The sequence below is a fragment of the Colias philodice genome, chromosome 1 (assembly GCF_061535455.1).
Source record: "Colias philodice isolate Cphi_HAF_F1 chromosome 1, ilColPhil1 Martin Lab GWU primary, whole genome shotgun sequence".
In the NCBI taxonomy this organism is placed as follows: Eukaryota; Metazoa; Arthropoda; class Insecta; order Lepidoptera; family Pieridae; genus Colias; species Colias philodice.
This window is the reverse complement of record NC_143086.1, coordinates 12,493,872-12,508,422: the sequence shown is the minus strand read 5'-3', so window position 1 is coordinate 12,508,422 and position 14,551 is coordinate 12,493,872. Positions and strand designations below refer to the sequence as shown.

Genomic DNA, 14,551 nt, shown 5'->3' with positions numbered 1-14,551 from the left:
GCATTGCTAGTAAATTTTAAGGTCATGTCATGGATATACCGTCACATCATGGAGTAAGATGACAATTTTGGTATCTTTGAATCTTGTCAAATAAGTTTCACTTCTGACACACGAGCTCGGCACAGTATGTAAATTTTTACCTACTTATTTATTGAGGTACTCATGAAGGTGTAATAAAAAAAGATTGGTCATCTACCTATATTCAAATTGAAAATGCAAATATGTGGATGCTACATGCAGTACTGGTAAAGGGTGGGTTGCATAATATATATATCTAAGATTTTTATAATGAAAAATTAATAAATATCCATACACATAAGTGCTTTTACTGAAATAAAAATCAATTAGTCTTGGTTGTTTTTTTTTTAAATCATTCTAATTATGATGTTTGTCAAAGCTTGTTTTATTCCTTTTTATATTGGAGCAGCTCATAATCCTTGCAAGTGTGGATTTTCTTTACATTGCTGCTTTTTTATTGTTTCATCAGCTAAAATGGTCAAATCCCGATACACAAACTTGGTGGCTGGTTTATCTTAGATTTGGTAAAAGCCATCAGGCAATCCTTGAAATACAATACAATTTCGCCCTTTTACTGAAATATTTTAGGGAAACCTAGGACATACTAACTTTCAATACCAAATAAGTAAAGATTATTTTATTTATTTATTTCAGTCAAACATTGAAGGTAAATTATTCTGTTTCAGTTTTGACCCAGTCAAATCCTAGTATGGACTGCAAAACTTGGTCAAACGTTGATCTAATTTTTTATTGTAACAATAAATATTAAAATTAATTTCTGACCATGTCAGAAAAATTATTAACTTTCATTTTAGATAAGGTACTAAAGAAATTCTTTAATCAAACATTAGTTTAAAAATTTTTTTAGGTATGAAAAAAAAAAACTTTTTTGCGTTTGCCCTAACACATATACCAATGAAAAGCTGAAATAATGCTTTGCTTCATGAATATTACCATACTATCAAGTTTTCTGACCAGTAACTGTTATACTATAGTAGAGTCATTTTAATAGGCAACATTTGACAGTTCAACAAAATTCAACAACGTAACCTAGGAACAACGCCATAGAATAATATGTTATTTCGTTTGTTAGAACTGCACATTTGCTTAACTTCTTTTAAATTACTATTACATATTTATAATAATAATGACCGATACTAATAATTTTCAGATTTGATTTTACTAATAAACCATTCTTAATATAATAAACAATTTTTGATTTAAAAAACTGACGTCACTACAATATTGTATCAATAAACCTTTTATCTTTTTAAATACCAGACCCTTACTTAATATCTATATCTAACTTAATATCTAGAATCGAATGCATTGATTGCTTGTGAATAAACATATGTTGTGTTTGTTAAAACACAATTTTATTATTGTTTTTTTCAATCCATACTAATATTATAATTAATGCGAAAGTAACTCTGTCTGTCTGTCTGTTACTCAATCACGCCTAAACTACTGAACCAATTTGCATGAAATTTGGTATGGAGATTTTTTGATACCCGAGAAAGGACATAAGCTACCTTTTATTGCGAAATATGTACCACGGGCGAAGCCGGGGCGGACCTATAGTTATCTATAAAGTTAACTATAATAAAGTACACCTGAATAAACGCATTTTTATGTAGAATTATTTTAATTATTTAGATACTTTTTTTATTTTGTTGGTTGAATTTACGATAGAAAATATATTAATTGGACAGGGATTTGCCTGATGAATTTTAAATTTGCCATATGTTTCAAGTTCGATTGGAATATGTTAAAAGTCCGTATCGATTAATTCACTTTAGTCGATGTTTTTAGGCAGGTTACTTCCCTGCGAAGATAAAATTGTTAGACGTCAAATGTTGCCTGTTAAATTGGCTCCACTATACATATATAGACCAGTGCAAACCCCTTCCAAAATTATAAAAACCTAATTTTTATCATATTCCTCTCCGATTCTAACGGGTTTCATCCTACTCATCGAGATAGTATGTACTACGTACTAGAGGGGTTATTCCAAACAAAAACATTGCGCGCGGCCGATGTGGTGGGGTACGTGTGGAACGAGCGGGGCGTGGCTTCAAGTTCAAAGATTAAGCAATGCGTGCAGATGCGACACATTGTGCAATCTGTTTACTCGGTACTATCTGGTGGTACTGATACTAGGAATTAATAAAAAGAGGATTTTATATTATACTATGTATTTTAATTTCCTTTAAATAATATCAATTTAGTAAACTTTTGTCGTTTTGTGTAGTAATCAATAGTTTTATCTGATTTGCTTCATGATGTAATCGAATTTTGGAGTATTGGTTTATAATAGCCCTAATTAAATGGATACGATGATTCAATGTTGATGGCGTTTACGTATAAGAAACTCACATTTTGAAAAATCTCACGTGAGATTCGGGGATGGGGGAGGGGGTTGAATAAAATCTCACGACATCTCACCAGGGGGGGAGGGAGTTGCAGAAAATTTAAAAAAACACCTCACGTAATTTATGGACGCCCCCTTACTCGATCACAATTCTGCCGTCCTTTAACTAGAAAGCCGTTAAGCCCACAAAGGGAGTTTCGAGTAAATGGCAAAAAACACGGAAATCGTTATTTCTTAAAAATTATGACACTTAGAATAATTATTGTGAGATACATCGATCGAAATTTAATTATATTATATATAAATAATAGTTTTAACCCAGTAACTGTTGTAATTTATTTTTAAATTCAATTTTTCTCGTTTAGTTCAGCATATAATCTGAAAATTTTAACTATTTACTGGACAAGACGGCCGTTAACATACCATAGCGACTTTTTAGCCTTAGCTAAAATTACTTATAATTTAGTATTTAGTATTTTTATTTTCATTTTGTGATTTTTTGCACGCCTCATAAGCGAAGCGTTGAGGTGGGTACTACTGTCACTTCGCGCAAAACATCTGATTTTTCAAACTTAAAATGTCTTTATGTATCATACATTGCACTTGTAAGATAATACATACACACACATATTAAGAAAAAACACTATTTTTAACGTTCATGATATTTTTGATGTCATTTTTGTTATTTAAACTAGTTAAAAAACAGTTTAAAAAAGTTCTGTCTTGGACGTCCGTGTGTCTGTATGTGCGGATCCTTTTTCTTGTTAACACGATAGCGACCGAAATACTTTACTAATCGAGTCTTTTTTTTTCTCTTACGCTTGAGTATGCTCAGGAATAGAACCCTTTCATTTTTCAGGGTCTGATAACAATATTAGTAAAATGCATGACTTACTCATAATAAGGAAACTTACCGGTGAAAAGTCACTCCTCGGGCTTTGTTTGTATTATAGGAACTGTTAAAACAATATCTTAGCACACACGAAGGCATTTTGAACAGAGCAATAACACGTGTTGACGCGGCAAGCGGGGGGCACAGTCCGGCACAGACTAAAGAGACTTGTGATTCTTGCCTCTAGCTCGTGTTAAAGAGAGTGTAGTAGCGATCGCCTCTCTAGTACGTAGTACATACTATCTCGATGATCCTACTGTGATTTTTTTTTGTTTCAAAAATTGTCGGCACTGGTCTTATGTGTATTTTAATACTTTATTTATTAAACTTAATAGGTATATTATTTATTGTTAGTTCAGAATATTGACCACCGAGCGGCCCGATCGGGCCACGACACAATAGATTTTCTATTGTGTCTGTGATTCCGGGGACTGAGGGAATTGATGAAGAAAGGAGACTATTTTTTGTGGGCCCACCAAGACTCGGTAACGTATAGTCATAAAAAAAAACGTGTAAAAATATAAAATTATATTATGAATTTTGTAACTTCGTTGTTTTACAAACGAAACCGGAATCATGAAATGGAATTAAAAAGCCTTATTTTGATATCATCCCTGCTGTAGTGCTGTCTACAAACCAAGAACAATGGCCAACATTAAAAAAAACTGGAACGAAACGTTTTTATCGATAGAATGAAAATAAAACCAAAAAGCGAAAAAAATTACCTTCAATAAACCACTTTAGAAACTGTTTTTATTCTTATTTATATGGAAGAATATGATTGATAGCGATTTTAAATCCTGTCATTTATCAAATAAAACAATTATTTGTTTCTACTCAGCTAAAAAAATCCGTGTAACGAAACGTTATATCTATTGGCTGCTTTGATGGAATATGTCAGATTCCTCCTGGAGTCCTGTCGTAGCCCCCTGCGTCAATGTTTGCAATGAATGTAAACAATGTTTTTTTTACCTATTTAAAATTGATATTGCTACAACTTAAGAGCGTTTAATATTACAATTGAACATGAATAATAAAATAGCTGTGCAAATGGATACCTATCCTAATATTATGTACCTACTCCTAGTCATAAAATATCACGTACCTAAATACCTACATACCTACTTAACCCTTATTTCGACAGAGAAGGTGATAGTAAACTTATTAAAATTTTATTGTATAACCTAGTTTCCATGGTTTTTCTAAACCTCCAAAAAAAGAAAAAAAAAATCTACCCCCCACCCTTATGGAGAAAAGCGATGTCCGCCACACCGGACATTATCGAATCCTAGTAAAAATGACTTGTCCGTCCTAGCGGACTTAATCGAATACGTGAAAGAAGTTGCATAGTATAAAGTAAAAGAATATAATAGTAAGAGAGCCTTTATTTTTTATAAAAGTACAAAGAAACTGTGAAAAAAAGTAATCTAAAGGTGAACGTACTACGGGAGGATCTTCAACTACTGCAGTATCTTCTATCTGGGCTCTATACAAAAAGGTACTCTGTTTCCATTTGTAAGAGAGGGAAAGCTTTTGAATTTGCTTGGGTCTCTTTTTTGTCACAACTGATGGTTCTCTGAGTCTTCTTTTCTATGCACATGTGTTGGCAACGAGGGTAAAGACGATATAGAAGGTAAGTTTGCAAAATTGAGTTCCTGCGACTGGTTCGGGAAAACTTGCTCTATATTTGGACTCAAAGGCGTCGGGAAGTCGTATGTAAAGGTTAGGTAGATAAGAAGTATCTAACAAGTTGAAAGGTACTGAGAATAGATGTAATGTTTTGGTAATACCGACAACTCAAATCTTTTACCTTTCATACCATATTTCGACAAGGTCCGCCGTGACGGACAAGCTGTAAGACACAATAAATACAGGTGTTTCGACGAAGTCCGGTGTGGCGGACAAGTGAAAAACTCGATAATTATTAAGAATAACGTAAGCAAAAGCTATGAAATCGTATTATTTGAACGTTAGTAGACTAAATTCACAAAAAACAAATAAAAAATCTACGCAACATAAGCAAAAAATAATATTTTTTAATAAATTACCTGAAAGACTTTCTTAGTGCGCAGTTTCGCCGACATTTTTTCGCCAACTGTCAAACTCTGGGTTATTACACGCAAAATTTATTTTTCTACTAAAATTTGATCGACCTCCCAATAGCTCAGTAGTTTTTTTGTTGCAAAAATAGAATTAGACGGGGCGGTGGATTTTTTTAAAGTACTTGTCCGGTGGTACGGACAAATTCGAAATAAGGGTTAACTAATAATTTCTTATTGAATCAGTTTTCCCAATCGCTAAAATCGCATCAAGGTCCAGAAACTTGAGGTACACCCACTTATATCTATTTTATATACTATTTATAACCAAATCGGGTCTCTGTGTTTGTGGTACCTTCGTTGTGTCTGATTTCCGAGCTTTAAATCGTGACAATGTATATGATTTTTTCCAATATTTATTTATTAATTTATTTAAATATATTGTACCCAATGATTCGGATGGGTCACACAAGACAAATCGCTCATTATCAGTTAGTTTTTATGTAGTAATGAGGTGAATGTTTGCACACGTATTTCTAAAGATTCCGGTTAAAACATGTAAAAGTAATGTCACCACTGTAATCTGGGGACTTCAAGGAACAAATTAACACACATTTCATTAATATACGCTAAGAAATTGAGGTGGGCCTATTCTCCAAACAAAAAAAATCGTCTCCTTTTATTCATCAAATATTTGAAATCTGATGCCTTCTGATGGGACCACCCATTTAATTTGTTTATGGATGTTTAGTTATAGGTAAAAAATAATTATACAAAAATGTCTATGAAAATTTAATAATATGATTAACACAATATGTAAATGCCTTTATTTAATGGCGAACTTAATAAATGGCGTCTTATTGGCGCCTGGCGGTAAGAAATACGCGCGTACCTCAAAATGACAACAAAGAAGTGTTTTGTAAGGTAAGATTTATGATGTTTTTAAATAATTAATAATGCTGATTTACAATTGATATTTAATTTGACTTTCTGTATTTTATATTGATAATACTTACTTAATATTTACCAAATCAGATTATACACTAATTACTTATAGGTAAGAAGTTAGTAAAGTTAAGTCAGGAGAATGGTCAGGAGTGTAAAATGTTTTAAATACATATTTAATAAGAGCTGTTTACTTATGTTTCATTTTATAAAGTTTAAAACAATTGAAAAATAACTTTAATACTTTTTACGAATAAATATGAATTTTATAGGTTTATGTGAAAAGATTCATGCTATTATGTAGCTGTCTATTGTATATTGAGATCCTTTATTCTAGGTGTCAGATAGGAATACATAGATAGCCTTGTTTGTCACCGCTACGTTCATGCCTTTTATAGACATTAACGTGATATTAAGGTTCATCCATTGTTGTGTTGTAAAGTTCCATTAGGTGGTTTTAAAGAAAAGTGTAAATAAGACATATAGATTACATTCTTTTATACCAAGTTATATAAGAAATGATTACCTATATGTGTTTGTTGGCTTATCCTCCTTTTAAAGTGCATCGCAGCCATGAAGTAATATATTTTTTGCAAAGAAAATAAGTACTGTCAAGTAGCTACAGACTAGACTTGACAATTTTGTATACACCCTTCACATGTCATATAGTTTATTCATACAAGTGTACATTAATGTAAATATATTAATTTATGCAAGGGCACAGAATACATAATAGTAGCTAAAGGGTTTGAATTAATGATTCTTGCTGATACATAAATATTGGTGCTATACTATATTGTTGTATTGATATATATTGTAATAGTTTTGTGTCTGTGAATTCATTTTTTGCTTCAAAGATGTATAATTACAACTTTTTTTACACCCATATGGTACAAATTATTTGTAGTTTTCATATTGACATAATATAATGATGATAAATTTATAATGTTAAATGTGTATTACAACTAAGGGTATAAATAGACATTTAGGAGTTTGAAATAAAATTATACATATTTAAATTTTAAATACTTTAATTTTATTTGGACATATTCAAAATAAATAACCAACGACCCATCCCCATTGCTGGGGATGGAATCAAAAGGATCTATAAACTAACAAAATATTCATTTTTTAAAATACTATAAACGTTTATACTACTGATGTGATCAGTAGTTTTTACCTTGCTTGTGAAATAATGACTATTATAAGCAATCAATCCTTGATGAAGATACAAAGACATTTTTTATGATAAATGTTACTTGCTAATATTGTCTCCTTTTTTTCACCATGGCAAACATGTTATGGTTATGACTTATGGGTATTTGTTATGTTTATAGTTTATATTCATACAATCATCGTTTATGTCATTGAGTTAATATGTACTACGTACAGTACATATTAACTCAATGGTTTATGGTAACAGATTGCATAGATGAGATGAGAGCTTTCTGTATTTAAGCTAGCTTCATAAATATACTTTTGCTTATTAAATATTTGTCATATACATACAAAAATGCTGTTTAAATACAGTCTACCCTAAGAGAAATTTTATATATTTTTTTTTCTTTAAAGCTCATTAATTTGTTCATTTTAATCATATCCATACTAATATTATAAATGCGAAAGTAACTCTGTCTGTCTGTCTGTTACTCAATCACGCCTTAACTACTAAACCAATTTGCATGAAATTTGGTATTAGTCAGTTCTTTAAAGAAACGAATCTTCAATGGCGGCGCTTATCATTCCCTCTCGCTCACACACGGCCGTACGGTATGCAAAAAAAAATGGAAAAATAAAATCACTAAAATGTATTTGATTTTCCCTATAATAGTTTTTATCATAAATTTACAATGACAATTATGCATTTGCGAAAGTAAATAATGTTTTATTGGAATTTGACAAAATATGTTCTTTGGGAAAAGTTGTTCAGTTTTATGGGCTTATTACAAGTATTATGGGGATTTTATTACATTCTGTATACGTAAATATGATAATTCATATAAATACACAAATACAATAACAAAAAAGTTTGTCAACAAACAATTTGAAATAATTAATAAAATAATTATCAATTTACGTTATTTTTATTTTCTTTTTTGCTGATCCTACCATCTGTCAAAGTCAGCTTTGGCCGCCATTGAAGATTCGTTTCTTTATTGAACTGACTAATATAGAGATATTTTGATACCCGAGAAAGGACATAGGCTACTTCTTACCCCAGGAAATAGGATAGGTTTTATCCCGGAAATCCCACGGGAATGGGAACTATGCGGGTTTTTCTTTGACTGCGCGGGCGAAGCCGCGGGCGGAAAGCTAGTAGATAATAATTTGTTATGTGCGTAGGTAGAATATGAAACTTCTTTATCACCTCGTGTTCTTATTCTATCAGATTAGTTTAGTACTTAATTCAAAATAACTTAATAAATTAATTTTTTAATTACCCACATTCAGAACCCTTTGGCAAAAGTACCGCGTCACATTTTGCTACGATTTGAAAAATATTTCTGAAAATGTATTCTTCTCTAATAGTTATTATATACATAGTAGAAAAATATGTTGAACAAAACGCAATTTTTATTAAAACGACTAAAAGAAAACAAAATACACATTATCTTAATTGTCCCTTTTTATGAAAACAATTATGTTAATTAACAAAAAAAAAAAATTCGTAAATAACAGGTAAATAGAACTATTTATAGTATTCAAAGCGCGGACACGATCCGGGATCCCGCCCGTCATTCACGACCGGGCTCTCCTAAAGAGATAACGTATTGCTTTTCTTCGCAGCCGCCTGTGAGTTTTATGTGTAAACATGTCCAAGATTTGAACGGTTGGCTCAGTTGTTAGTGACCCTTCGAAGTCAGAGGTTGTGGGTTCGATTCCCACCCGGGGCAAATATTTGCCCATATTGACGTGATATACATCGATGTTTGCTCTGTCTGGGTAATAATCTATATAATATTTATTGTATATTTAAAATTATATATATGTTTATCAGCCATTTTGTTTCCATAACACAAGCGAATAGCTTAGTATGGGATCAGATCGTGCCGTGTGTGAAAAATGTCATGAAATATTTATTTATTTCGATGTTTATATTTATTTTTATAATACGCCGGCTGTCACATAATTGATTTTTCTTTTTTTATTATTAATTGTTGCGTAATTCACGCAGTTATTTAGCCACAATTTATTAAATGGCTTTGATTTGTTATAACTTACGAATGGTCGTGAATTTTGGAAAATTTTCGGTACCAATAAGGGTCGCCGTAAATCGGCCACCGACCACAGCCACTGGTGGCCATCGACAGCCACTATCTTTTTCATATATTTTGTATAGACGTACCGCACAAATGTAGCCGGTGGCGACCACTCGCTACAGAAGTGTCCGCGACAAAATGTATCAAAAATGTGTCAAGTGGCTGTCGTTGGCCCCTAGTGGCTGTGGTAGTCGGCCTGTTTGCACCGACCCTAATAGTTTTTACAGGTGTGGTAATCTTCTTATATATAAAAATGAATCGCAAAATGTGTTGGTAAGCGCATAACTCGAGAACGGCTGAACCGATTTCGATAATTCTTTTTTTATTATATTCCTTGAAGTACGAGAATGGTTTTTATGTAGAGAAAACGTAAATATGTACCACGGGCGAAGCCGGGGCGGACCGCTAGTTACCAAATAAATACAAATATATGAATTCCTTCCTTCCTTCCTTCCTTCTATTTCAATCCTTATCACTTATTTTGATGGATTTACAATGTTTTTCCATATCTTCCTAGACCCATTATAACGTTTTTACTTTAGAAACATGTTACAATTTTGTTAGTTAGTTAGTTAGTTTGTTTTCATTGAACATATTATTATATTAAAACAATATAATGTACCTACGTACTTATATGCCGAGTTTTATTTTCTTTTTTTTGTATGCGTGTGACATTGTCCAATTTATCATCATTAGCCCACATTTGGAAACACAGTTAAATAAATATTTTTACTATTTTACTAATTAGGTAACCTATCATAATAGTTAGGTAATATTAATATTCTCTAGTCGAGTATTAACTTATAATTCAATTCGTTTCTTATTGTTACAGATTGGAGAGAATGGCGGTGAAGAAACATGAACTGGTCGCTGACAATCGAAAGCAGCTGGACCTCGCTGCGCTAGCGCAGTACATTCAGCTGATGAACGAGCAGCCTACCTATCTTCCACCCCCTCATGAACTTGTTAAGAATTGTCAAGATATTGTTAAATGCCTAAGTGAGTATTAATTGTTTATATGATCTGTTTATATAGACGGATATACCTGGACCATTATTAAGGACGATCCCTTACGACCCGACGGACCGTTCTTAATTAGTAGCGTATGTTTCCGCTCGTTCGTACATCTCTGGCCTTTGTTTCCTATATTTTTGTTTGGTGGGCTAATATTCCTAAGTTTATGTATATGTACTTATATAATTTGACATATACATTGTCCTACAAATTACGTGATTTGTTATTCCGGCCCTACGCTCAATTATTTAATGATCAGGAATATGTACTAAATCTTTTGAGGACTGAGATAACGTTCCACAACAAAAATATATGAAAAATGGCTGTGGTCGGTGACCCGTTTTTTTGAATGAAGAATTTAGAAATGTTTTTTTCATTAGTAACTACATGTATTACTTACTGATGATTATCTTGTTATCCTACTAATATTATAAGTGCGAAAGTTTGTGAGAATGGATGGATGAATGTTTGTTATTCTTTCACGCAAATACTATTGAATCGATTACAATGAAATTACGCTATTACAATGAATTTACGCTAGCTGAAGACCTAGAATAAGACATAGCTACTTTTTATTCCGGATATCCCACAGTACCGGGAACTATGCGGGTTTTACTTTTTTTGGTAATAAAGGTACTAACAGTTACTAACAAAATTTTCGTTTTTCAATCATCGAATCAATATCTCTTATCTTAGATGTTTGCAACCATAATGGATAATTTTTATAATAGGAAAAGTTTTGCGTAAAAAGTATAAGCTTCTTACTAATCGTTATCGATTATTCAATTGTTCCAGTTGTCCTCTAAACTTTAAAAGTATCAAGTTACCAAGTGTTAGTAAAGTCTGAGAGGGTCTTGACTACGTAATGTTTTTAAATAGCATGTTTTATCCATACTTAATATTATAAATGCGAAAGTAACTCTGTCTGTCTGTCTGTTTGTTACTCAATCACGCCTAAACTACTGAACCAATTTGCATGAAATTTGGTATGGAGATATTTTGATACCCGAGAAAGGACATAGGCTACCTTTTATTGCGAAATATGTACCACGGGCGAAGCCGGGGTGGACCTCTAGTATTATATATTTTGATTTTTGACTTCCGTAAAATCTTCGAAGAATAATGCTGCTATCCGTAAAACCTTCGAAGAATAACGGATAAATGAAACTGTAATTCATATATTTTAAAAAGAAAAAGGAAATCGAAGCAACTTTAGTTGAAAACAGGATGTCCTGTAGCGTTCCAGAAAACAGTTCAGGATATTATTGAGTGCAGTAAACTGAAATTGTATTAACGGCCATATCTAAAAGTCTCATAGTATACGGGACGGGGCTCATTAGCCATTTGGATTGTTGCTAATTGTTGTTTGAATGTCCAAAGCCTGATAGGTGACAACCCACCCGCTGTGCGATATCGCTAATTTGTATTGTCTGATCGAATTTGTGTCTGAGCATGATTCCATTTGTCGACGGACACATTTATTGTGTTATAATCGTGAAGCGGATGAACGCACAACTTACTTTGAAACTTGTGGTGGAGTATTATGTACGATTTTCTCTTATTGGTGTCACAGACGATAAATTGGAGTTTCCGTTTGATTTACTCTTTAGCGGCATCTTACATATACAAAAATCTTATTTATCTTTATATCTTTAGTGTTTACTTTCTTCTTTTATTTATCTTCATGTCTTTACTTTCTTTATTATAAAATTACACAATTCACTAATCTCCACACTAGGATACCCTGTTGTGGAGAAAAATCTTTCAGCTTTCATCTATTCAAACATAAATTATACAAAAATAAAATATTAACTACTAATAACTTGAAAGTTTAATTTTGTTAGTTGAGTAATATTCTGGGAGTGAATGAAAGAGTATTGATGAGAAAGTTTACACCAATGAGATTCTTTATAATATGTTGTTTGCATTGTCAGGGATAAGAGCCTTATAGGAAGTTATAGGTTACATTTTTATACGTTTAATTCAATGTAATAACAAGAACTAATGGGAATATTTTGTTGTTGTACACAGGCCGCGCGACGGGCACAGAGCAGGAACTCTGGCAGTTGCTGCGGTCCATCGAAGAGTTTCTACTCCGCGTTGTAAATACCGTCAACTGTGATGTTCGCCATGAGATCATCACGGCTGTTATGGATAAATTTTATTCATATATATCTGATCCACGTAAGTACTCACAATTTGTGTTTTAAGACCATTATTAATAAACTTTTTTACAAAAAATATTACCGACGTTCCTGCAATATTACCTAATTCATAAAACTTATATTACAAAATTTTCTTAGTTTCTGCAGCGCCGTCGTCTTGATGATTACAATATATATTATAAATATTTTTGTAATATATGTAGGTAAACTAAAAAATCGGTATTCTGTCCTGTAAAAAGTTTCGTTTTCTTACTTTTTGTGTACGCAAAATAAAACCTTCCATCCTTTTAAGAACGACTTTTATAAGTGGCGACTGGCGATACATAATAGACTTATAATAATTTTGTTTCATTCATGTGGGTTGTTCTTTGAAAACGCGGGCAAAGCCACGGGCGGTAATCTAGTAATAAAAAATATTTCATGTTACCAGCTCGTATCGACGCGACGTTCCACTTCAGACGATATAGTAAACGAGTAACAATGTACATGTTTGAACTTATGATACCTACTTGTCATACTTGTTGAATCAATTGTCTGATTTGAACCATTCAGAAAGTATTCTACATCTGTAGCCTTGCATAGAAAAATATTTAATAACTCAGGCCCCGGAATCACAGACACAATAGAAAATCATATTGTGTCGTGGGTCGATCGGGCCGTTCGGGGCTCAATGGGTTAAATAGGTAAAATTAATATCAACTTAGAAGAACGGTGATGGATTTTGTTCCGCGTTTTTTGGAACATATGTAAATTTCTTGAATATCTGGTATTACAGTCGTTATTTTAAATGGTATACCTAATCTCTAAAATAATTGTATTTTGTAGTGCATTAGATGTGAGGTTTGGTTATTTGAATTATTATTGGTAATCCTTACGTACCTAACTAACTAATCCTAACCTACTAAAAGCTGTTCCCCACTATACAAACTACGCTTTCAGCTTCAGCTTACAGCTTAGTAAATGTTACAATTATTTCACTATAACATTTCTGAGTTATAAGCTGGATTTTGTAAGTTAAATGAAATCTTGCAATTTAAAAAATATAATGCTTATTTAGAAAAGTTTATTAAATTATATATTTGAAGTAAATATCAAATCTTTTAAAGAAAAATAAATAATATCAGAATTGTGTGTGTAACATTGCATTGTGAGAATAGTTAAATATTGTTCAATAACTGCCAAAAGAGCGAAAACGCTCATTGAGCGAAAAGAACGCTCACGATACGTTGTGACAATAGGCTATTTGACAAGGTTTTGAAAACTGTCTCAAATTATTAAGATACGTTTATAGAGCACACAAAATACATGTTTCTTAATTTTTTGTAGTTATTCATTGAGAAAATGGAAAATAAAAACATGATATTCAAATACGCCGCCAAAACACAATTTTGAAGAATATGGCGTCTCGCGACCATGGTGACGTCACAGCGGCGTAAACATCAACTTGCTCCTAGCACTTATTGTTCGTTTTTGTTTTAATTATAGTATAATTAAGTTTTGATTAAGTTAATCTGTTTAAAAACCAGAAAATGAGTTCTTATAGGTGGTGTGTAGTTCCTGGATGCAGAAATACAACTATTAAAACCCCTGACAAACTATTTATATGTGCTCCAAAAGATATAAAAATGCGTAGAAAGTGGTTGCAGTTAGCTCGCAGAAATCCAAGTGATATTAGATATATCAATTAAAACAGTTATATTTTTTTGTGAAGACCACTTCGATGTAAGTATGGTGTTGAATACCTAGTAGGCAGTTCATTTTATTTGCAATACATAGTATAAATCGTCTCATTACTTACCTGCTTGAGGTAAGATAATGATTGATATTGAAAATAATCAATACAAACA

General features: G+C 32.2%; 1 protein-coding gene across 2 annotated transcripts in view; it reads left to right on the top strand.

The window, feature by feature from the left end:
• DUBAI (Deubiquitinating apoptotic inhibitor) overlaps positions 1-14,551 on the top strand; it is a 52,848-nt gene that overhangs the window by 1,193 nt on the left and 37,104 nt on the right. For both annotated transcript variants that reach the window (XM_089697538.1, XM_089697546.1), the window contains exons 3-4: positions 10,358-10,524; positions 12,571-12,723. In XM_089697538.1, coding sequence (XP_089553664.1) covers positions 10,368-10,524; positions 12,571-12,723 — 310 coding nt within the window. In that variant the 5' untranslated portion in view covers positions 10,358-10,367. The remainder of the gene's footprint in view (positions 1-10,357; positions 10,525-12,570; positions 12,724-14,551) is intronic.